We start from the raw sequence: 26,106 nt of genomic DNA, 5'->3' as shown, positions 1-26,106 counted from the left end.
CAGCTCCCTCAAGCAGCAATGTCATAGACCCTCCTTAGATACTTCTAGTCAATCACGGTGGGTCAGTGGTTAGCACTGCTGCCTAACAGCGCCAGGGACCTGTGTTTGAATCCAGCCTCAGGCAACTGTCTGTGTGGAGTTTGCACATTCTCCCTGTGTCTGTGTGGGTTTCTTCTGGGTGCTCTGATTTTTTTTTCCCCACAGTTCAAAGATGTGCAGGTTAGGTGAATTGGCCATGCTAGATTGTCCATGGTGTTCAAAGGTGTGTACGTTAGGTGCATTAGTCAGGGGTAAATGTAGGGGAATGGGGCTGGATAGGTTACTCTTCAGAGGGTGATGTGGACTTGTTGAGCCAAAGGGCCTGTTTCCACACTGTAGGGATTCTATGGAATATGTTATTCCTCACTTCAGAGCAAGTGGGACTTGGACCCAAGCTTTCTGGCCCAGAATGAACCACAATAATCTGTTTATTTTTAACAACATTGATTCAGGCCTAAATATTCTGAAGAAGCTCTCTAACTTGTCTTTAAAATCTCTCACATCCATTGGCTGGACAGAGCCACTGGTTTGGTATCTGTTCCAAACGATGTACCTCCAATATTACAGCTCACCATAGTGATTGCACTGACTGTATTTTTGTACTCTTGTCTGATGGCTTGAACCCACAAAACTTTGGGGATTGGGGAACTGGTTGAACAAAGAACAAAAAAATTCCAGCTCAGGCCCTCCAAGCCTGCGTGAATCCAGATCCTATATCTAGACCTGTCACCTATTTTCCAAGGATCTGTATCCCTCTGCTCTCTGCCCATTCACGTATCTGTCTAGATACATCTTAAATGACGCTATTGTGCCCACCTCTACCACCTCTGCTGGCAAAGTGTTCCAGGTACCCACTTTGCGTAAAGAACTTTCCGTGTATATTACCCTTAATCTCTTCCACTCTCACCTTGAACTAGTGACCCCTAGTAATTGAGTCCCCCACTTCGAAAAAGTTTCTTGCTATCCACCCTATCTATACCTCTCATGATTTTGTAGACCCCCTCAACCTCTGTCTTTCCAATGAAAATAATTCCAATCTACTCAATTTCTTTTCCTAGCTAGCCTCCTCCATACTAGGCAATATCCTGGTAAACCTCCTCTGCACCCTCTCCAAAGCATCCACATCCTTCTGGTAATGTGCCGACCAGAACTGTATGCAGTATTCCAAATGTGGCTGAACCAAAGTCTTATACAAGTGTAACATGACCTGCCAACTCTTGTACTCAATACCCCATCCAATGAAGGAAGGCATACCTATGCTTTCTTGACCACTCTAACGACTTGCATTGCCACCTTCAGGGTACAATGGACCTGACCACCCTCTTTGTACATCAATTTTCCCCAGGGCTTTTCCATTTACTGTACAGTTTGCTCCAGAATTGGAGCTTCCAAAATGCATCACCTCACATTTGCCCAGATTGAACTCCATCTGCCATTTCCCCTGTCCAACTCTCCAATTGATCTATATTCTGCTGCATTCTCTGATAGTCCCTTCTCCATCTGGTACTCCACCAATCTTAGTATTATCTGCAAACTTGCTAATCAGTCCGCCTATTCCTTCCTCCAGATCATTTATGTATATCACAAACAACAGTGGTCCCAGCACAGATCCTTGTGGAACATCACTGGTCACAGTTCTCTATAGTGAGAAACTCCCTTCCACTATTACTGTCTCCTGTTGCCCGGCCAGTTTGCTATCCATCTAGCTGGTATACCCTGGACTGCATGTGACTTCACTTTATCCATCAGCCTACCATGGGGAAAGGAAATAGTGCTACTTAACTGAGTCACATTGGATAGGATATAATTTGTTTGTTAACAATTTGGTTGGTGTGGGTATAGTGCTTTATCTTACCTTCCGACTCCATTTTGATTTAGTCCCGTGCCCCCCCCCCCCCCAACCTTAATGGGCTTTGCATATAAATCAATCAATTGGACAACACTGGTAATTTACTGGTGGTGGTTAATAAATGAAAGAAAACGCGGGTGATTTGGTGATGGGGAAAATATAAGTTCAGTTCTGTGTCAGAGCACTTCTGGAAGTAAACAAGAGAACAACTTGGTAGATGCATTAAAATGCTTTAAATCAACATGTTTATGGATATTGCAATAAACCTCGATGGTAGGGCCCTTGTGGCACAGTGGTAGTGTCTCTCCCACCTGAGATGTATCATAACCTCACTGAATAGGGGGTTGACTTGAAAATATCTACACCTCTATAGTAGGTGGGATTTGAAATGGCAGCTAGAGATTGGGACACTACTGCAATGAGACAAGAACCCTGTTAGAAGCAACTCACTTAATTTGGGTTGGATCTCATTGTTGGCAGATTAAGAGTCTCACGCTGTACTGATTGAGCCAGCTGCTAGATGCATTAAGAGTGTTTTCTCTTGGAGAGATAGGGAGCATTGTTGAACAGAGGGACCTAGGAGGATAGGTTCATTATTCCTTGAAAATGACATCAGAGGTGAAAGGGGTGGTGAAGAAAGCATTTGGCATGCTTGTCTGCATTGGTCAGAGCATTGAGCATAGGGCCTGGGATGTCTTGTTGTGACTATACAAGACATTGGTGAGGCCACTTTTGGAATACTTTGCGCAGTTTGGGTCACTCTGCTAAGCAAGGATGTTGTTGAACTAGAAAGGGTGCTGAAAAAATTCACAAAGTTGTCAGGGCTGAAGAGCTTGGATTGTAAGGATAGGGCTGGGACTTGTTTCCCTAAAGAGTTGGAGGCTAAGGCTGATCTTTACAGAGGTTTATAAAATCATAAGGAGCATAGATCAGATGAATAGCCATGGTCTTTTTCTAAGGGTAGGGGACTCCAAAACTAGAGGATATAGGGTGTAGGTTTGCTCGCATTTCATTACCTGGCTAGGTAACATCATCAGTGAAGCTTCACTTGGAGGTCGCCACTGATGATGTTACCTAGCCAGGTAATGAAACGTCTGGATATCAAACCTACAGCTCAGCAAGCAAACCTACACCCTAAACCTCAACCTGACTACAAACCTTGGTAGAGGACATAGTTTAAGGTAAGAGGGGAAAGATTTAAAAGGGACCTGAGAGGCAATATTTCACACAGGGCGAGTTGCATTGTATGGAATGAGCTGCCAGAGGAAGTCGTAGAGTCAGGTACATTTACAACATTTAAAAGATATTTAAACAGGCGCATGAATAGGAAACGTTTAGAGGGATGTGGGCCAAACGCAGCCAAATGGGACTAGTTCAGTTTAGGATACCTGGTCGGTATGGATGATTTGGACTGAAGGGTCTGTTTTTGTGCTGTATGACTCTGACTCGACAACTTAGAAGTAAGGGGTCTTCCATTTTAGGTGGAGGTTAGAAAGTTTATTTTCACTGAGGGTCATGAATCTTTGGGAACTCCATCCAGTGACCAATGGAAACAATCATTGAATATCTTTAAAACAGAAATAAATTGATTCTTGACTAACAAGGATTCAAAAGGTACTGGGTGAGCTAAGGAGGAAAGTAAAGTTGAGACCACAGTCAGATTAGCCATGGTTTTAGTTAGTATACTCCCTCCAAGGCCAACGTTTCCTTCTTAAGGTGTGGTGCTTAGATCTGCTCTCAGAGCTCCAAGTTAGGTCTAACCAGGGTTTTGATTACCTGCAGCTCCATATGTGTGTCCTAATAGTCGTGTCCTCAATGAAGTGGGATTGCACACACTGAGGTTGTATTTCCTGTAATTTGGAAGGTTAAGGTGTGATTGAATTAAAGTTTCGAAAGAGACTCATTCATGTAAAAAGAGGATTAGGGTTAGAATTACGTTGGAACCTCAATGACCTGAGGAATTGCCTAAACTCTCAACCCAAGTCTTTCAGGAGTGAAGTTGGGAAACATTTCCAAATGCAAAGGGTGGTAGAAGTTTACTCCCTTCTGCAAATGATAGTTGATGCTAGATCAAGTGTTAATTTTAAATCTATGATTAATAAATTGTTAGTAACCAAAGGTATCGAGGAACATTGGGCAAAAGTGAATATAAGAATAGAAATATTTGTTAAGAAAAAGTGCTATAAAAATATATGGCCCACGTTCTTGTGCAGCATAACAATGCAAAATGTGACACTGTGCCATATAAATGATTTTAGGTCAGATGTCCAGAAGTGTGGTTTTAAAAGAGGAGAGAAAGAGAGGTAAACACACCTTGAAGTTTAGGGAAGGAACTCTGAATCTTAAGGAGTATACACCTAAAAGCACAGCTACCAGTTGTGGAATCATTAAAATCAGGGATGCTTAAGAGGTCGGAATTGAATAAATGCAAATAGCTTGGAGCATTATAGGAGTATAGGACAATACAGCGATGAGGAGGAATTAAGGAATAGTTTATTTTTGTTGCACTCACAAAGGAACTCATTTATGTTCAAAAGAAGGTCACTTGCCAGATTTTCCATTTTTGTTGCCAATTTCCAGCTGATATCCGATATTGACTTTTGTATCCATGGGAACTTCAAGGTGATGGAGAGGAAAGTGAAATCAGAGGTAATTGTTTGTAAGGATGATTGAGTTTAGGGTTGCTTTTTTGAGGAGATAATTCATGATTAGATTAGATTCCCTCAATATGCACACACGTCCTTCAGCCCAACAAGTCCACACCAACCCTCTGAAGAATAACCCACCCAGACCCATTCTCCTACCCTACCCTATATTTGCCAATTCACCTGGCCTGCACATCTTTTAGATTATGGGAAGAAACCCACAAAGACGCAGGGAGAATTTTTGTGTGGAATTTGCACAGCCACCTGAGGCCGGACTCGAACCCAGGTCCCTCACACTGTGAGACTGTATTGCTAACCACTGAGCCACCGTGCAGCCCTGATTTAATGGATTTAATAGCACACCACAGGGTCTGATACTGGTTCTTTTGCTGTTTGTTTTGTACATTAATAATCGAGACATGACTGTAGGAGGTATGATTCGTAAGTTCACAGATAGTACAAAAATTGGTGTTGTGGTAAATAATGAGAAGGAAAGACCTTTGACTACAGGACAGGATAGGCAGCTGGTCAGATGGCCTGCACAGTGGTAAGTGGAATCTTAACCTGCAATGTGCAAGGTGAGGCATTTTGGTAGGACTGACAAGACAAGATGATACATTTCAACTGGTAGGACCCTAGGCAGTACAGATGATCAGAGAGACCTTGGTGTGGATGTTGTAGATCTTTGAAGGCAGAAAAAGAGGTCACTAAGGTGCTTAAGAAGGCATATGGGATACTTTAATTATTAGGTGAAAGTGCAGATGCTGGACATTAGAGTCAAAATTAGAATGGTGCTGGAAAAGCACAGCAGGTCAGGCAGCATCTGAGGAGCAGGAAAATCGACGTTTCGGGTAAAAGCTCTTCATCAGGAATGAAGGGCTTTTACCCGAAACCTCGATTTTCCTGCTCCTCAGATGCTGCCTGACCTGCTGTGCCTTTCCAGCACCATTCTACTTGCATTATTAGTCAAGGCATTGAATACAAGAAGAGGAGGTTATTATGGAATTGTATGTATAGTTAGGCTGCAGTTAGCGTAAAGTGTACAGTTCTGGTCGCCACACTATAGGAAGGATGTGATAGTATAAGAGGGTATTCTGAAGAGATTCATTAGGGTGTTGCCTATTTCTTGACTGTCCCTTGACAAAATGGTAGTATGTCACTTTGTTGAATAAAACTGAGTATCTTGCCAGGCCTTTACTACCCATTCTTGCTGTAGGTTCTGCAATCATGTAAGATGGATAATCATGTTTCTCCATAGTTTGTTCTATTAAACAACAGTTTGCATTTACATCATGCCTATAAAACATTCCAAGTTGTTTCACAAGGGTATTGTCAAACAAAGTTTGATAGTAGGCTGTGTAAGGAGATATTAGGGCAGATGGCCAAAAGCTTGGGCACAGAAATAATATTGAAGGAAAATCTTTGAGAAATAAGAGTTGGCAAGTTCTGCACATGCCAATTGCAAATACTTCCATAATCCACCTGCACACATGGACCTCGGAGGTCGGCAAAATGACCAGAAACATTAGAGGTGATGTGTTCCCATGTATATGCTGCCCTTGCCCTCCTAGGTGGTAGAGGTTATGGGTTTGGAAGGTACTGTCAAAGAAGCTATGAGAAAGTGAGGACTGCAGATGCTGGAAAAGCAAAGCAGGTCAGGCAGCATCCGAGGAGCAGGAGGCTGCTTGACCTGCTGTGATTTTTCCAGCATCACACTCTCAACACTGTCAAAGAGGTGTTGATGAATTGCTGCTGTGTATGTTATAGGCAGTATGCACTGCTTCCTCTGTATGGGTGTTGGAGTGAGTGAATGCTTAAGGCAGTAGATAGGATGCCAGGCTGCTTTGTTCAGGATGGAGTCAAGCCAATTGACTATTTTCATTCAGGTGACTATAGAGTATTCCATCATATCCCTGACATTTAGATGGTGAAGACAAGAGATGAGCTGCAAACTGCAGAATTCCCAGTCTCTAACTTGCTGTTGTGGCAAAATGCAACATCAATTTTTGCATTTGATGAACAATTAGATTATGAAGTCTTTCATTTGGCAAACATTATCACTTTGATAGCACAGATTTAATTATATTTGAACTGTTGCTTTGTAAGGAAACCTAATCACTACCTTGCACTTCGCATGGAATTGCCAACGATGAAGAAATTCAATGTTATGGTGGTATTAGCTGAGAGAGATGAATGGTGGCAAGCCACAGGGAAAAGGTACAGATCATTTTCAAGTAATACCATAGATCTCATCTACCTAGATGAATGGTATCGGTTCACCATATCTTGGTGCTGCTCTTGAGCATCAGCTTGACTCCTTTATCCAATGCAGGAATGGATTTGAGCGTACAATCTGCTGGTCTGTCGGTGGACAATGCTGCAGCTAAATGCAAACAGCTGACACTTCTGGGACATTCCTTAACAAGAAATTGCTCACACAAGTGTCCTGCATTTCCCCAGTGTCACTAATAGTAAATGTACTTTCGCTGCTTGTTGAGAGTATTTAAGTAATAGTGCTCGGGCTTGATGAACTGACCAATGAGCTCATTCCTAATGCCTTATCAGGTAACAACTGTACATCCAAACAATTAAGAAAATAATTGTCCGTGAAATATTCCATAATTTGGTGAAATTATTGCTTTTTTTCTCCTCTAGGGTACAGGTGGCAGTAAAACAGTCGGTCTCCAAGATGGTCTAAATAAAATTGAGATTGAAGTTGCTGCAGAAGATGGAACTTTGAAGCGGTATAAAATAGAGGCAACCAAGCTCAGTGCAAACACCCCAGTACTAAGTGGACTGAAAATAGCTGAAAACTTGACACTTGATCCTCCATTTTCTATCAGTGAATATAAATATACATGTATGTGGGTGGTTTCTTTGATGAATCCTGGAAGTAAATTAATTTTCTCCATTGTAGGTTGATCAATGACCTTGCACTAGCAAGGCTGGAGACAAAGAACGAAAATGTTTCACAGCAATCAACAAACTTAACATCAAGCTCACCAAAATTAAAATTAAGTTATCTACCTCCATTCCCTCACTTTCTGATCAACTGCCCTGCCAGAAAGTCTAATTGTTTTCTGTCTTGCAGATTAACTCTTGTTTTTCAGTGATTAGACAGTGCTTTCAGTGTGCCAATTTTGTTCTTATGAACAATGTCTTCAGAAATTGCATAGCCCAGAATTATCACTGGCTTTTAATTGCATTAAACTTAACTTTCCATAACTTTGATATTTGCAGTCTCATTTGGAAGATAGAAATATCAAATGCAAGAGGAGAGATGTGCATGCTGAATTTGACTGCTTTATTCACGTGTTATGTAAACAGTTATAGATATGTACAACACAGAAACAGACCATTCAGTCCAACTTGTCCATGCCAACCAGATATCCTAAATTAATCTAATTTGGCAGCACTTGGCCCATATCCTTCTAAAGCCTTCCTATTTATAAACCCATCCAGATGCCTTTTAAATGTTGTCATTTTACCAGTCTCCACTACTTCCTCTGACAGCTCATTCCATGCATGCACCACCCTCTGAGTGAAAAAGCTGCCCCTTAACTCCCTATTAGATCTTTCCCCTCTCACCCTAAACCTATGCCCTCTAGTTCTGGACTCTCCCATTCCAGGGAAGAGACCTTGTCTATTTACCCTATTCCTGACCCTCATGATTTTATAAACCTCTATAAGGTCACCCCTCAGCCTCTGACGCTCCAGGGAAAATAGCCCCAGCCTCTTCAGCCTCTCCTGATAGCTCAGACTCTCTAACGAAGCCGTTACAAATATCATGCTTATATCATTTGTATACAAGTAGTATAAAAATACCTTAAAATGTGAACTTCTGATTTTTTTCTTTAGCAACAAAATAGTCTAGTCCCATTAGCAAAACATTCCAAAAGGTGTTTTTACATAACTTCCATGTTTGCTAATCTTTTGGTTTCTTGAAAACTGCCTATTAACACAACTCAATAATGGCCTCACATTCTTCTTAAGAGCCTGCTAGCTTTTAAGCCAAAAAAAAATACAGATCAATGGAATACTGTTTTGACATTAAACAATTAAATATTTTCTAAAAATAATGATTTTGAAAAGATTTGTAGCTCAGATTGACAATAAGTATGTAAGTTAGCTCGCTGATCTGGAAGGTTTGTTTTCAGATATTTCGTCACCATGACTAGGTAACATCATCAGTGAGAGTCTCTGGTAAAGCACTGGTCAAATGTCCAGCCTCTCTATTTATAGGTCTTGGTTTCTTAAGGTGGGTGATGTCATTTCTGTTTTTTTTAAGGAAAGGTAGATGGGATCTAAGTCGATGGAGTTCTAGTTAGAACGCCTCTAGGAATTGTCGTGTGTGTCCTTGTTTCTCCTGTCCTAGTATGTGTGCGTTGTCCCAATCAAAGTGGTGTCCTCCTTTGTCTGTATTTATGGAAATTATGTATGTATGTAAACCATGACCTACAAATAGAGAAGTGGGATATATCACCAGTGCTTCACTGCAGATTATCACTGATGATGTTACCTAATCATGCTGACGAAACATCTGAAAACAAACCTTGCAGGTCAGCAAGCTAACTTATGTACTTATTTTCTAAAATTATTTAAAAATCAAGTACATCTTTGAATTTTAATCAGGAATCTGGCCAAATTTAGTTGAAATTCATATAAGCAATTTATAGATCCTAGACTAAAATTACAATCTCAAAAATATCTTTGAATTTTACTACAGTACAATATCAAATTTAAACCGTTCAGGGATTCAACCAGTTGTAAAGTTTGTTAATCTAGAAATTGTGGGATTTTGAAACATTAATTGAGAACTAACTGAGGAAGCCAGTGAAGCACCAGGGTAATGCTTGTAAGGGAGTCGAGGGGAACAATATGGATCAGAATACAGTGAATAGTTGTGGACATGCAATACCTTTTGGAACGATAAAAACATGAATTTGCAACCTGCTCCAACACTATGCACAGCAAATACGCAAAAGCACTGAAGCACCACATTACTGTCACTCTCTACCAGATGAAAAATTTATGAGATTATTTGTGACCAGGAGTATGACTATAAATAAAACATCCTCTGGAAGGGTGCTTTCTCATAGTGCATGTGCAGATGCAACCTCCTTTTAAAACTTAGAATCCAATGGAAAAATGCACAACACATTCTCATAAGGAAATGTATTAAGAACATAAGAGTTCTTAGGATCTATTGAGCATTATCTATCCTGTATTTTCTAATCATTCCCATTTTACTTTAGAGCTTATTAATGTGCATGGATGCTGAAATATTAAGTTGTTAACTATGAAACTGTAGATGTGTGTGTATGAACAGCTACGACATCTCAATTGTCTGAAGCAGTGTGGCTATACAGTGAGATTTAATAATCGGTTTAGTTATATTTTAATTATATATCCATGCAGGTTCCAATGTATGTGTACACTACATGGTGAAAGCAGTTTGGAGCTATCTGTTTTTTTAAATCAGAGCTAAATTCATGCTCACATATTTAAAATTATTCTCTTAACTTTAGGTACAGCACCACTAAATATGATCAGTGTAATCGTTGAACCAATTTCCCCAGACCATAATATGCATGTGACTGTTAATGGTTCAGAAGTCGGGAATCAAACATACCTAAATGTAGGACATACCAAAGCGGAAGTGAATGTTACATCAGCAGATGGCACTAATTCACAGGTACAATGCAATCAATCTGCTTGGCCAAAGTTTCCTTTAATTTGTTGTTTTCTAGCAATTTAAAGGCATTTAACATCATCTTCTGAAAACATGAATCATTGACCCCACTAGTTTTTTTTTCCCTTCTACGTTTGAAACACATTGGGGCCTTTGTTTACTCGATGAGCACTAGACATGAAAGTTATTGTACAATGTAAACTGCAATTACCCAAAATGTTTGCCATTGGAAGTAGTGGCAACCTCCTGGAATGGGATTTGAAACATGCCAATTATGGCACTGTAAGCAGACTATTCCAGTATTGGGTAAGTTCTGGCATTTTAGGCACTTAGCTGTAAACTCATTGTAGGGAACAGCAGTGTGGACTTTGTCAGGAGTGGCCTCCAATGACAATTGGCAAAAGTTTGAGAAGCATAGAGTACACAATCACTGTAAGATCCCAGGCCATCCTTCAATTTGAAATTTTCAACCCTGACATTGTGGTACTCTAGTGCTGAGTTTTTAAAAATTCTTTCATGGGATATGAGCATCACTGGCTGGCCAGCCTTTATTGCCCATCTCTACTTGCCCTTGAGAAGGTGGTGGTGAGCTGCCTTTTTGAACCCCTGCAATCTACAATGTAGATAAGCCCACAATGCTATTAGGGAGGAAGTTCCAGAACTTTTATCCAGCAATAGTGAAGGAATCAGGCTGAGTTTGTTGGAATTGGGGAGTAAGTAGATGTAGGCAACAGATGGGGAGAAATGGAGCCAAAGCAGAAGCTTGGCCATTTTCAAATGGTGGGCACGATTGAAGTTTGTTCTTAGTCCAGTTTCTTGCGTGCTGTTTGACCATGCCAACTTCTAAAGCCAGCCCTTTAGAAAAACCTTTTGAAATAATAATTCTCAAACTTTCCTGAACAGATATATCAGATCGTTATCTCCCGGGTACAGTTTCCATGGTCTATTAGTTTCTCAGATCTTAATGATGCCCAAGAGTATGAGTGCCCAGTATCCCTTAAGGCTTACTACCGGCCTGTCTCTATCAAAGGAAGGTAAGAAAAGTTTTCAGATTATTCTACAAAGTAAATTATTGATGTGCCCTTTTGGTTTCTCTATTAAGTCCCATGTTCAGCGGTAAGGAATGACAGGAGGAACTACATTAATTGCGTGGAGCCAGACATTTCAGTGTTTAATAATTTTAGGAGGAGTTGACAAGGGTGACAAAAAATGTACTCCATTTTGGTACAAATGACTTTTTATTTAGCTTCCTTGCATAATTGGTACCAATTTCACTGAGAAGATCCGTTTCCTACCGGTTAAAGCCAGTAGTTTTAATTTACCATCATATGGGAAAAAAGCAAGTCTAACAATTAAACTAAATTGGGAAGACAATAGAGCAAAAATGGCAGGAGTTTGAGGGTAAAATTGAGGGCACTGTACAGAGTTTCATCCCCAAGAAGAGAAAGATTATCCGGGGTGGGATTAGACAGCCATGGCTGACAAAGGAAGTCAGGAAATCTATCAAAGAAAAAAAGAGATCCTATAAAGTGGCCAAGAGCACTGGGAAATCAGAAGATTGGGAAGTCTACAAAAACAAACAGAGGATAACAAAGAGAGAAATAAGGAAGGAGAGGATCAAATCTGAAGGTAAGCTAGCCAGTAATATTAGAAATGATAGTAAAAGTTTCTTTCGATACATAAGAAACAAATGACAGGCAAGAGTAGACATTGGGCCACTTCAAACTGATGCTGGAAGCCTAGTGATGGGAGATAAGGAAATAGCAGGAGAACTTAATAAGTACTTTGCATCAGTCTTCATAGTGGAAGACATGAGTAATATCCCAACAATTAAAGGGAGTCAGGGGGCTGAGTTGAGTATGGTTGCCATTACAAAAGAGAAAGTGCTAGAAAAGCTAAAAGGTCTTAAAATTGATAAATCTCCTGGCCCCAATGGGCTACATCCTAGCGTTCTAAGGGAGGTGGCTGAGGAAATAGTGGAGGCGTTGGTTGAGATCTTTCAAAAGTCACTGGAGTCAGGGAAAGTCCCGGATGATTGGACGATCGCTGTTGTAACCCCCTTGTTCAAGAAAGGATCAAGGCAAAAGATGGAAAATTATAGGCCAATTAGCCTAACCTCGGTTGTTGGTAAAATTCTAGAATCCATCATTAAGGATGAGGTTTCTAAATTCTTGGAAGAGCAGGGTCGGATTAGAACAAGTCAACATGGATTTAGTAAGGGAAGGTCGTGCCTGACAAACCTGTTGGAGTTCTTTGAAGAGGTGACAAGTAGATTAGACCAGGGAAACCCAGTGGATGTTATCTACCTAGACTTCCAAAAGGCCTTTGATAAGGTGCCACACAGGAGGCTGCTGAGCAAGGTGAGGGCCCATGGTGTTTGAGGTGAGCTACTGGTATGGATTGAGGATTGGCTGTCTGACAGAACGCAGAGAGTTGGGATAAAAGGTTCTTTTTCGGAATGGCAGTTGGTGACAAGCGGTGTCCCGCAGGGTTCAGTGTTGGGGCCACAGCTGTTCGCATTATATATTAATGATCTGGATGAAGGAACTTGGGGTATTCTAGCGAAGTTTGCCGATGATACAAAGTTAGGTGGACAGGCAGGTAGTACTGAGGAAGTGGGGAGGCTGCAGAAGGCTCTAGACAGTTTGGAAGAATGGTCCAGGAAATGGCTGATGGAATTCAATGTGAGCAAATGTGAGGTCTTGCACTTTGGAAAAAAGAATAAAAGCATGGACTACTTTCTAAACGGTGAGAAAATTCGTAAAGCCAAAGTACAAGGGGGTCTGGGAGTGCTAGTTGAGGATTCTGTAAAGGTAAACATGCAGGTTGAGTCCATGATTAAGAAAGCGAATGCAATGTTGTCAATTATCTCAAGAGGGTTAGAATATAAAAGCACTGTTGTGCTACTGAGACTTTATAAAGCTCTGGTTAGGCCCCATTTGGAGTACTGTGTCCAGTTTTGGTCCCCACACCTCAGGAAGGACATACTGGCACTGGAGCGTGTCCAGCGGAGATTCACATGGATGATCTCTGGAATGGTAGGTCTAACATACGAGGAACGGCTGAGGATCCTGGGATTGTATTCATTGGAGTTTAGAAGATTAAGGGGAGATCTAATAGAAACTTACAAGATAATACATGGCTTGGAGAGGGTGGACGCTAGGAAATTGTTTCCGTTAGGCGAGGAGACTAGGACCTGTGGACACAGCCTTAGAATTAGAGGGGGTAAATTCAGAACAGAAATGCGGAGACATTTCTTCAGCCAGAGAGTGATGGGCCTGTGGAATTCATTGCCACAGAGTGCAGTGGAGGCTGGGACGCTAAATGTCTTCAAGGCAGAAATTGATAAATTCTTGATGTCACAAGGAATTAAGGGCTATGGGGAGAATGCGGGTAAGTGGAGTTGAAATGCCCATCAGCCAGGATTGAATGGCGGAGTGGACTCGATGGGCCGAATGGCCTTACTTCCGCTCCTATGTCTTATGGTCTTAAATCACAGTAAATTGCTGCCCTGAATGTGCCTATTAACTTCAACGACTTGAGCATTTGTATGAGAAGGAGCTAGTCATTTATTAACAGCTAAAAATCATTCACAAAATTAAAAATAAACAATGAAATACAATCTTCAGTATAAAAACCTAGAATTAGCTAACAAGAGGCAAATCAATCCTTTTAAGAAATCCTTTTTCCAGATTTTGAATTTAAGCCATTTTACTTCTCTTATTCCTTGATAAACATTCTAGTCTTGAGGTATGTTTTTAGAATGAGATGCTAAATATCAGATAAGTTTAGCTTCCAAATACTCCCAATAGTACTGAATGCTAACAATTTGGCATGTGGAATTTATCCTTTGGTCTTTCTTTAAGTAAAATAAAATTGAGAAACTACTGAATTAAGAGAAGGTTGAGGAGGATCTTAGAGAAGTTTCTCAAATTATGAAAGGGCAAATTTGTGGATGATTATGTCCATTACTTAGTGAAAAGTACTACACTCAGCAGTGACGAGTGTAAGAAGGGCATTAAGGAATTATTTTGTACAAAAAGTTCTTGAGCAATGAAATCCTTTACCAAACTTTAACATTGAATCAAAACTATTACTACATTTAAGAGGGATTGGATAAATATCTATAAGAGAAACATGTTAGAGTCCATGAAAAAAAAAGGGAAATGGAAGGGATAACTCTAGCAGTGGAAATAACTCCAATAAAAAACACATAGGATATCAGTTGTTCTTGTCCTAGTGATCTGTATGACTCTGTGTACCTTCTTGGTGGGTAAATTCTTTGATATCTGCATCCAGTTATAAAGGTTTAACAAAGACAATGTGTTCTCATAGCAATAGACCCTTTCAGTTGATTTCCACTATCCACTTGTAAGCTACTACTAACTGCATTATTTAGTAACTGTTTTCTTTTAAATTATTTATGTTAAAAAAATGGTAACAAGAACTAAAATATTATCCAGCTTTCTCATGAAAATGTCACTGCTTAGGGTGAGGAATATAGGAGCATAAGTAGGTCATTTGATCCTTTGAGCCTGCCATATTAGATCATGGCTGATCATCCACCTTGACACCAGATTAACATGCTATGCCCATATTTATTAATGTCAGTATAATAACAAAATCCCTCAATCTCTATCATAAACTTACTCAATGACCTAGCTCCCACAGCCCCACTGGGGTAGAGAATTCCAAGGATTCAACTCCTTCTGAATGAAGAATTTTCTTCTCGTCTCAATGAGTTTTTTATTCTGAGCCTGTGTACCCTGGTTGTAGATGTCCACCGCCATCTTGGGAGAACTAAGAAAAAGAGATGATGATGACAAATGTTCTGAGGGCATCTGTAGCTTTCAGCTGTAATTCCAGGGTCAGATCAAAATAGCTCATTAGAATTTGGCCAAGATTCAGAGGCTCCAGGCATCACATCATTTCAATGATTTTTTTCATTGGGGATGGATTTTCTGCCCACAAAGCATATGTCTTTTGTCTGTAACCAGAGTAGTGACCCCAACTTCTCTGATTTTCTCAGAACAAAGCATTATCTCGGAGCATGATAGATCCAGTGAGATCAGACTTGCCTATGACAACACAAACAGACTGGGCCTCCTGAAACATGAGACCTTTTTGTTTAAACTTCTTAATTATCTTCCTGTACATAGGGGGCTCCTGGGACATGAATGTATTCTTTGATAGAGTGATGAAGGGTGGGGGTAGAGGGAGTTGTGCTGTGAAAACTATTTAAGTGGTGGGCAGACACAACTTTCCAAATAAATGGATCATCAACAATGGAGGTTATCTGCATTGACAAAGAGTATTCCATTCTCTATGCAACTGAGGTCTAATTTTTTGACAACAGGAACTTTAGCAGGATTGCTGCTGGAAGGCACCAGCAAGTGCTGTCCCACCAAACTCCAGGAATCATGTCATATAGATATTAGAAACTAAAAAAAGAATACCAGTGAAGAATCAAGTCTAATGACATGACTCCGAGATTGTTAACCAGCTTTCTGACATGCTATTGACTCTTCTATAACACAATTTGTTACTGTTGAAAGTTTCTACTTAATGAGACAGTACTTTTGTGGTTAAGGCTATATTTGGAACAACAACCTGAATTTTGAACCAGATCATAATGCCCTAATCATACAAAGTGGTGCTCTCACAATACCAATCTACTGTGTACAAACTAGATTATGATTGTACATCTTTCTAATTACTGTTACTGTTTCTTATTGCCAAGTGATCCCAAGCACATATTCTCATCATCGTTAATTAAGTTCCTCACTCGAAAGACAAAGTGTAATCCTTTCGATGATACTCCTTTTGATGCACAGTGGTGTGTCCCAGAATATGAGGTGGACAAAAGAATGTCAGCTGCTTCTGTTTACTGTTGCTTCAGATATAGAGGTACAGCCCCCTTCTGGGAATATTTTACAACATTTTTGAAAGTTCAAATAGAAATATTGTGTTGATTACATTGAAGGAAACCTTACTGTCTCATTAGTTTAGGTGTATTACAAAAAAAAAGTTCCTCTAATTCTTCAGCTTTAGGTTTATGTTCATTTTTATCATTAATCTACACAGAATAAAACACATTTCAAACAATCTCTGTAAAGGTGCTGAAGAAACTCATCAGGTCTGGCTGCATTTGCTCAGAGAGATGGAGTTTAGGTTTCCAGTGCATTGTGATTCTTGGTTCTGAAGAGGAATAATTTGGACTCAAACATTAACTCTGTTTCTTTCTCAGTAGATGATTCTGAAACTACTGAGTTACTCCAGCACTTTCTGTTTTTTTTAAAATCTTCAGCATTTACAATATTTTGTTTTTATCTGTATAGATGCAACATGACTGAGGTCAAAAACTGAATACAAGAAATTGAAGTAGATTAGACCTCGTCTGCTGACCTCATACCTGATCTTCTACCTCAAATTCACTTTCCCACCATATCTCCATTTCCATTGGTCCTTGTAATACCCAAGAACCTTTCGATCTACAACTTGAAAATACCCCTCAACTCAATATTTCTGGCCTTTGGTTCATAACTCTTTGAAAGAATTCCTACTCATTTTTATCCTATTGTGTGTTCAATCCTGAGAATGTGATCCTTAGTGAGTTTTGATAAGATTTGTAGCTCAGGTTGAGGTTCTGGATGTAAGTTTGCTCGCTGAGCTGGAAGGTTCATTTTCAGATGTTTCGTCATCATCAGTGAGCCTCCAGTGAAGCACTGGTGTTATGAACTACTTTCTATTTATGTGTTTAGGTTTCCTTGGGTTGATGATGTGATTTCCTGTTCTTGTTCTCAGAGAGTGGTAAGGTGATAAAATCCGTAGTTCTAGACTGTAACCAGCAGGTCCATTACCCAATATCCGTTCTATCAAGCCATTTAAGAACTTTATGTGGAGTTAGGTTCATTCACATTATAATCAGACTTCCATGAGTTCCCCAAGTGCAGCCAGCCCATAGGCTGCTACCAACTAGGCCTGTGCAGCACCTTCCATTAATATCTTTGAAGTGTCACACTTGAGCCATGTATGTAGTAACCTACAGTACTGCGTGCATTGCTCATTGAGATATCCTGAGCCAATTGTGGATATGTAGTATACTTCTAGGCAAAAGATGATTGTAGGGCAGTTTCAACACTGGCTGGTTTTGGTTGCAGGGATTTTAAAAAATTTTCAGTTAACATAGTGTTTGCAAATAGTTGTCATGCTTTTGTTTTTGTTTTGTCCTTAACTAATCTTCCTGATGGTATTGCAAGTATGTATTTGGAGTCAAGCACTAATAAATATTTAATTCAAATAGAAGTTAATTAAAGCTCTATGGGGCTCAGTTCACAATGCCAACTCCATGCTATTGAAAGTCTTTTCAGTACTGTTGTATTTCTCTTTGTCTTAGGTCCTTGTCCACCTTTTTTGTCCCATTCAGCACATCTATGGGTTAAGTTAACGTATTTATTGCATTACAAATTGCAGTTTTCCTTTCCAACTTGAAGTTACTTCTTATTCTGTTGAGCACAACAGTAATGTAAATCACCCATCTAAAAGGATCAGTGAAATAATCTTGCTTTTCCACATCATTATTTGAAACCTATTCCACCTTTTTTGCATAATCCCAAATTAAAAGAGTCATTAGTTCATGGAAGTGAATTGTGAATGAATGATGCTGAGTGCCTTCATCCTGTGAGGATTCCTCAACCTTCCTGATTTGATATAAGCGGAAAGTGTACTTCTGTTGAGTTCAAGTACATGGGCAAGATTTTAACTGGTACTGCAAGGTAGAAATGGAGCAGTTTTGTTAGAGCCCACCGTTACATGATTCCAATCCCACATTGGCACTGTCAGGTGACCAGTTAGTTTGCTCCACTAGTCTAATATTTGAAAAGACCATCCTTTTCTTCTGACCTTTATGAAGGGGCTCATGCAACTCTTTATTTAAGAAAGAAAAATAATAATAACATGGAATGGGGTGGTGGTCAGTTTTACTGCCAGGTAGTAATATACTGAAGCAATTCCCCCATCCTTGATAGAACACATTAGGTGTTCAATCTTTGGCTTAAACTTAATGGGAACCTCTACTGCACATTATCCAGGCAATGAAGTTCAAAATCAGCCCCCTGAACAGGTTGGTTTCTGTCCATTCTAAACTTAAGGAGCACCATTTAGGAAAATGAAGCTGTTACCCTGTGTTTTTTTTATGCTGGAAGAGAATGAGGCTGAAATTTACTACCTAAAAATGTCCATTATTATAGAAGAAATAAGACACAAGCATACTGAAAAAGTGGACTATCTCATCAAGGTTTAACCTACCCTCGCCGCAAAGGAAATAGGGAATGAAGCCCATTTTGCACTCCCAATTCCACTCTTCACAGCAATTCTGATGAAAGGTCATTGATGTGTTCACTCCGTTTATGGTGTGCAGAGATGTACATGACCTACTGAATATTTCTAGCATTTTTTTTCATTTCAAATTTTCAGCTCTGATGATATTCTGATTTTGTGGTCAATATAGAGTTGAATCAGGTGGAATATGAAACTGTCATCAGACACTCCTGTCTAAAACATATTTTTGAAGAAAAAACTTAGAAGTATTTTTCAGCCTGTGACTTCAGGATGCCTCAAAATGTTTTAAAGCCAATGGAGCATTGACTTATAATATCTTTTGAAGCTCTTGGTTAAGGGATAAATACTAGCCAGGACACCACAGATAACTCTGTTGTCCTAATTTGAAATTGTGCTGGGTTCTTTGAGTCACCATATACATTTATGTTGAGTATTGTTTTAACATTTCAATCTGAAGGCAATATCTCCCACAGAGCAGCAGTCTCTCAGTTTTTCACTGGAGTATCAGACAAGATTTTCAAGATCACCTCTGTAGAGTTGAACTTAAACCTACTACCTTTTGCCTTAGAGGGACAAGTGTCACTAACTGATTCATGACTGACACTTTTATTTCATTTCCATTCTCTTCAGACCAGTTAGGTTAAAATCAGGGCATGATTACAGAAATGTTTCCCACAACAGTTTAGAATGTGTATAGAATGCTTCTATTACAAACTATGTGGCCAGATTTATTGAAACAAAATTCTTTTTGCTTTTAAATTTGGGAACGCTGAAATTTCTACCAAATAACGAACAAAGATTATATCCACAGTCTTCATGAAATGATTTCAAAGTCCTTTCTCTATATTGACACACACACTATTTGAGTAACGTTTTATCTTTACTCATTTTATTTAGTGATGAAGATTATTGCACATAAGTTTCATATGTCAAGTATAAATAGGAGTAGACTAATGGCCTTGGTTCAATTAATTACGATACCATTGCAGCTGATCACCAAAGATAGACAATCCAACATTTTATTGTCTGTCTAACAGGAATTCAAACATACCCTGATAAATTTCTAAGCCTGTAGGATTGATTACAGGCAGTTTTAATTTCTTACTTTACATTATGCATAAAAAGCCTATATATTCACACAAATATAGTAGCTATTTTACTCTGTAAACAACCTGCTCAGGGATGTTATCACATACCTCTGGACATGTTAGTTGAACAAAGGTATTACAAATCCTGTGAAATACTGATATATATGTGTTAATTTGATAATTAAAATCTATTATGGAGAATATTAACTCAGCAAGTAAGCATGATTTGAATCCTAAATCAATGTCAATAAACTGCTAAAATTCCAATAAGGTTACCAAAATACACTGTAAATATTGTTGATATATTTATAATTGAGTATTTTTTCAATGCAATTGTAATTATTATGTTACATTAGCATCTACATTACCAATTATTATGTCAGAAGTGGGAATGTTTTGTTGATGATTGCACTCCTCAGTTACTGGAGTAATATCCAGATGCAGCAAGATTCCTTCTAATTTGCTGTCCATACTATTGAAAGGAGAATGCACATTAGCAAATTTGATTGATTTGTACCTACCCTCCTGCACTCCATTTCTTCAAATTTGAGTTTGGACAGGGATGCTAAAACAAACCCATCAGTGAGGCAAACAGGAACAAATAGCTGTGAGGTTTGACTTGAATGCTAGCTTAGAACTCCTTCAAAAAAGTAATATCTGCAAGATATATGCCTTTGATTAGAATTTGTCTTTCAGATATTTCACATTTTCCTGTCATTCATTTTACTTGATTTCTCATGGCAATGAGCCATTCCCTAGAATGTAAGGAGAAAGGACTTTCTGTTGAATCCACTGAGACAGCAGGTACCAGAATGCCCCATATTGATTGAATTCCCCCCCCCCCCGCTCCCTTTCTTGAAAGAAAACACTGTCTTATTTCTCAAAAGCAAAATCAGTTTAAAAAGTTGTGAATGTCAATCTGCAATCCCCCATTCAATGATGCACAACATGGAGATTCAGGGATTAATTTTATTCATTTTCATTTGAATCTTGCTGCTAAAATGCTGGTTTTCTTTGTGCACATATAAATTACCATCACTCTTAGATGTTCTGAGCCTTTATAGTCCTGTGACCACATTCTGTATTCACCATCTTACTCCTGTTAAGGTTGTACTGGTACGTTTGAGCTATCAGAACTTGGAAAACATGCATTGGAGTGTCCATTTAAACCACCAAGTGAACTGGATTCAAAGGTCAGTTATTTGAGGAAACTAAATAAGCTTCTAATTGTTTTTGCACTCTCAGTGAGTAATGTTAATTTGCAACTACTGAACATCAGTTTGACCATCTATGGGGAAGCTTCATAAATTATGTAATTTGAGCTGTTTGTTTTAAATACATTCACAGTTTGTGGATATCACTCATGAGGCCAGCATTTAATGTCCTTGAACTGAATGGATTTCTAAACCATCTCACATGTAGTCAAGAGTCAACCACAGCATTGAGTTTGAAATCCCACATAGGCCAGACCAAATAAGGATAACATATTAACTTTCCTAAATAACAACTTTGTAATTTCATTGAGTAGTAACTACTGCTTTCCTCTGAAGGCAGGGTGGGATGAGTGAGAGTGGTAACCATATAATTGGGAAGGCAGAGGTAGGGTGGAGATCTCACGCAATGAAGCAGGCCTTCCCTAAAAACGGTTACCTGAGGCAATTACTGGCTCTCTGTCCAGCAGACAAAGCCCCAGCAGCTCCCTTAAATACCAGTAACAATCTAGGGAATGAGTGACAAAAGGTCATTGGGTTCAAAATTATCATTAAGAGTTTAAGGTGGATATGTAAAATAATTTTTGAGATACCAAGAATTGTCAAAGCTTATGTTTTGCTGCAAGAAATATAAGAGACAGGGGACATTGCACTTTTTCTTAAGAGTTGATAACTGTTTAAAATATAGAATATAACAGAACAAAATAAAATAGAAATTTATTGTCCCGTGTACTTTTACATGAACAATACAGTGAGAAGTTTTATACATCACCCCATCACAGTATCTACAGTGTCAATGACAGAAGTCATACATAGTGATTTTTTAAAAAAGTAAAATAAAGCCAAAGTTCATCACAGTTCAGTTCATCATATAGTCAGAAATAAGAGTATGATATAGAATAAAGACCTGGCACTGATTTAGGCCAAATTACTCTGTTCTGTGTAATTACTAACAAAAGTTGATTAAAACCTAAGCATATTGATAGGTGCAAATTATAATAGTTTAATCAGCTAACTAAACTGGAGATTTTTTATGCAACATAGTAAGTCACACTCATTTGCAGTGTGAAATCATAATATGTTTTACTCAATTCTTGGCATATTGAAGTCTTCTAACCAAATTTATTTTTTATTGATGTCACTGTTAAGGCTAGCATTTATTAATCCAATTGAAACACACTTCAAAGATTAAAGAGCTGTACTGAAACTTAAACATTCTATTGGTAAAAATGGCAAGCAGGCCGTAGAGCTGAATCAAATATCTTATCTTCCTTGCACTTTGGAACTATGCATGGGTGATATACATACTGATTTTTTTTCTCTTCCCTGGTGAGTCTGGGTGAGAAAGGTTGAAATTACAGTGAGAATGAAAACACCAGATTCTCTTTATTTTGAAAGATTTCCTAAATTTCCCCTCCAGCCATGAATGGTGACTTCAAAACCTTGCCATTTGAGTAGTGACTACCTTATTTCCATACATTTGGATCTCATTAAAGCCCCAGCTTGTCTTATTTATACATCCTTTCCAATTCTTCTCTCCTTCCTTATGAACCTAAGTTAGAGCAGGTACCTGGCAGTGGAGCTCAACAAATGCTTGTCCCAGCCAACATGCAACATTCCAGAATGTTCCATGGCCACTAGCCTCCTCAGCATCGGTTAGCATCGGCACACCACCGGCCTCACCATGTCATTGCATCTGCTTCTGGACCTCCTCAGACACCACACTTTACTTCGGAGCTCTGGGACACCTAAGACTTGCATATTCCTGCTGGATCACGTTGTGTTCAGAGACACATGCATTTGAACAGGATGCATCTTCTGGCTCGGAGCTTGCTTTCTTAATGCCCACTCACTTTACTACATACTTGGAGGCTACCAGCCTCTGTATACTTCATATTGTTTACTTACTGCATACTCATTTCACCTTGTCTTATGGGCAGCCAGCCTTTGTAGGGACCTGCATTGATTTCTTCATGCACAAGGTCTTTAATGATCAGTTACAGAAGGAGAGGCAGGCAGCTTGTGACAGTGGAGTACACTGAACAGTTGACCTTGTTAGATTGGAAAACTTGGGCAGTTATCCCCTAATGCCTTTGGCTTAGCAACTTACTGAGAGTCACCTGTCCAGATTGCAGGCTCTCCATCCTCACCTTGACCTGCTGCAGGCTATAGTATTATAAACAAGGAGGAGCACTTGTGCTGAGAAGATGTTTCATTTTGGGTACACACACACACCTCTAGGTCTGGTAATGAGCCAATTGTATGCACATTGAGACAAAAGAAAAGACTGATTCTAAGGGAAGCAGCTACAAGAGTAGTTAGTGGTAGCGAGTGAGCAGGCGAGGTGGTGGAGTGTGCTCTTTGAGAGAGTAGGAAGTGCTGAGTACAGGAAGGCTTAGTAATGGGAGGCAGAAGAAGAAGGAAACAATCTGAGGGCACATAGGCGACATGGTGATGTACCGTTGTGGAGTGCAGAAGATTATTAACCTTTTCCTGGAGCTAATCATCCTGCTTTACTCAAGACAGACTATTGACCGAGGCAGCATCTTGTATCCAGGCTAACTGGGTTTGGAAATGTCGACTGTTTTTAGTCAGCTGTTGGCCTCTCCACTACCCCATCTATTAAAAATTCATGAGTGAAGTGGAAAGTGAGCTTTCCTTTCCTCTTGGCGATATACTGATTGTTGAGTTTCAAGCATCACTTTGTGAGGGACAAATTCCAGTTTGCAGTCCCTAAAGTGTACATATGGGCTTTATATATAGTGCCAGTGGAGTGAAAGCCTGAAGGACCTGGAGTAGCAAGTTCTTCAATCTCTTACCCCATGCTATTTCTCAAGAAAGGTATTCAAGAGTGTAGTTGAATGATTAAGAGCAGAAAACTGCATGAGAATAATAACCCAAGGCAGTGCAGATATCGCGGACCACTAAACAAAACACAAAACTAAACTCCCACCCAATCTGTTGTGCAAAAACATATTGTTGGATAATATTTTATAAATTTTGATTTGTTTTAGGATGTGACTGGAACTTCATGGTATCAAACAGAGTTTGGCCTCACAAGCAAACCAAGACACCAATTCAGACACACTATAGAGGTAGGAAGCAAATGGACACAGCAGTGTTTTGAGGATTTTTTAAAGAAAACTTTAGATTGAATTGCATTTTAAAAATCAGCTAACAAAGGAGTTGGTTTGAGTTACTGTTGGTAATATTTGTTTGGATGACTTCTCTGTAGTAGTCTTAGTATTAATAATGATATTTCTTGGTTCCTTTTTTTGTGCTGTAGTTTTGCCAAGCATTTGCATCATTCACAATTATGATTGTGTGTGTTACATCTGTCACTGGGTTGAATTCACAGTGTAACAGTGATGCTTTTGACATTCTAGTATATTTATTTCTCATTATCCTTGAAGGTATTGGTGGGCTTCCAGCTTGACAACTGAGCAGTTTGCTGAGCCATTTCAGAGACATTTTTTTAAAGTGTAGGGTAGCTTTTATTTGTCATTTCTAATGTATAGAACAGTAAAAGCGGGACCATGTTCCTCCAGGACCAAGGTGCTACATGGACAGCACAAACTACACGTTCATATAAAGGGCTGCAGAAAGTGCATAAGAAATGCAAAACACACAAAGTACAGTGTAATAAAAAAATGATAATTAATAGACATTGTTCTAGCAGCAAATCAAAGTTGTGCAAAGAATTTCAGATGGGAAAGAGTCCAATGTTAAGGAGCCTGATGGCTTGGGAGGACCTGTAGCACAGTCTGGCTGTGAGAGACCAAATGCTCTGGTATCTTCCATCAGATGGCAGGAGGGAGAAGACTTTGAGTGAGGGGGCATGAGCGGTCTTCCACAATGCTCTTAGCCTTTTGGATGTGGCGTGTGGTGTAAATGTCTGCAGTGGAGGGAAGAGAGACCCCGGTGATCTTCTCAGCTGTCCTCATTATCCGTTATAGGGCCTTACGATCTGAGGTGGCGCAATTCTGGAACGAAGCTGTGATGCAGCCACAAACCCTCTTTAGAATATGGTGAAGATGGGGATGGGTGGGAGGTGGATTTTCCTCAGCCCGAGCAGAAAGTAGAGGCACTGCTGGGCTTTCTTGTGTTCTCCCCCCGCACCCCCCCCCCCCCCACCCCAACCATGCTCAGTGTCATGGTGTTGGAAATGCTGTTCCCAATCCAGACTGACCGAGATCTCCCAGGATCCTGTACAAGGCCCAGCAGACTCAGCTTTCCAATCAGGTGTTAAGGAATGATAGTGTTAAATGCAGAACTAAAGTCTACGAACATACAGTAACATACTGCTAAACAGCTGCAGCTGACGTAGTGTCATAGTGCTTATTCCAATTGGATATACTCAACTAGGCTAACCCTCGACTGGTAAGTTTGTATTAGAAATTGTTTATGTATTTGTAGTCACCAATGTGGAGCTACAGATAAGGCATCAATTGTGTGCAGTTCATGTAACATGGTACAAGCGAAATAATATTAATTACTGCGTTTGTGCACGTCTGTCTACTCAGTTGAATTTTCAGCCCACACAGCCTTATGTAACAGAATTTCCAACAATAGGTGGTGATGCTAATGGAGGGCACTGAGCAATCAAGCTGAGAAGGTCACCAGGATCTCTATATGCAGATTGCAACAAGAATGGGAAACAACTGGATCAGTCAAATGGACTCTCGCTGGAAAAACAAAGTGTCTTTGGTGCAAGGAGGGCTGATAAGAAGGGGGAACAGATCGACAAAGGATCCCTCAACCCCATATAATCCACAAGCTTCGGTTGTGTACATACTGTAATTAGTTCCCGGTTTATTCTCAATTTCCCTTACTGATGGTCATGACCTGATTCTAGTGGAACCTTGCTTCGTGATCTTCGGGCTTTCTGCATATTCAGGTCTTATGTTACATTTCTGGCAGGGTTCCACAACATAGAGAACAAATCATGGTAGATAATGACGAAAGGCTACTGTGCTTAAAGATTCAGTGCAACTCTCAAGGTATTTGAAATCCTTAATGTGAAAGTGATCTTTGCTTCATCGCTTATATCTCTTAATAATCTTGATGTTTCATTTTTTAAAATTACTCTTTTCACAACTGAAATACTAATTGAGATACTACATGGAACTGCTGGGGAATAGGGCACAGTTCCTTTGTCTCTTCATTTTAGTATTAAGCATCATTGTAGAGTAAGAAATTCAAACTTGCACAGCAATGTGCTTGTCAATTACATGAGCAAGTA

At 39.5% G+C, this 26,106-nt stretch overlaps 1 protein-coding gene across 1 annotated transcript in view; it reads left to right on the top strand.

Moving 5' to 3' along the window:
* LOC140483342 (uncharacterized) overlaps positions 1 to 26,106 on the top strand; it is a 66,591-nt gene that overhangs the window by 1,554 nt on the left and 38,931 nt on the right. Inside the window, exons 2-7 of the mRNA XM_072581541.1 lie at positions 7,189 to 7,393; positions 10,062 to 10,228; positions 11,129 to 11,259; positions 15,966 to 16,132; positions 20,761 to 20,846; positions 23,879 to 23,959. Coding sequence (XP_072437642.1) covers positions 7,189 to 7,393; positions 10,062 to 10,228; positions 11,129 to 11,259; positions 15,966 to 16,132; positions 20,761 to 20,846; positions 23,879 to 23,959 — 837 coding nt within the window. The remainder of the gene's footprint in view (positions 1 to 7,188; positions 7,394 to 10,061; positions 10,229 to 11,128; positions 11,260 to 15,965; positions 16,133 to 20,760; positions 20,847 to 23,878; positions 23,960 to 26,106) is intronic.

This window comes from Chiloscyllium punctatum, chromosome 11 (genome assembly GCF_047496795.1).
Source record: "Chiloscyllium punctatum isolate Juve2018m chromosome 11, sChiPun1.3, whole genome shotgun sequence".
Taxonomy (NCBI): Eukaryota; Metazoa; Chordata; class Chondrichthyes; order Orectolobiformes; family Hemiscylliidae; genus Chiloscyllium; species Chiloscyllium punctatum.
The sequence above is the reverse complement of the archived record's forward strand: the minus strand, read 5'-3'. Positions and strand labels throughout refer to the sequence as shown.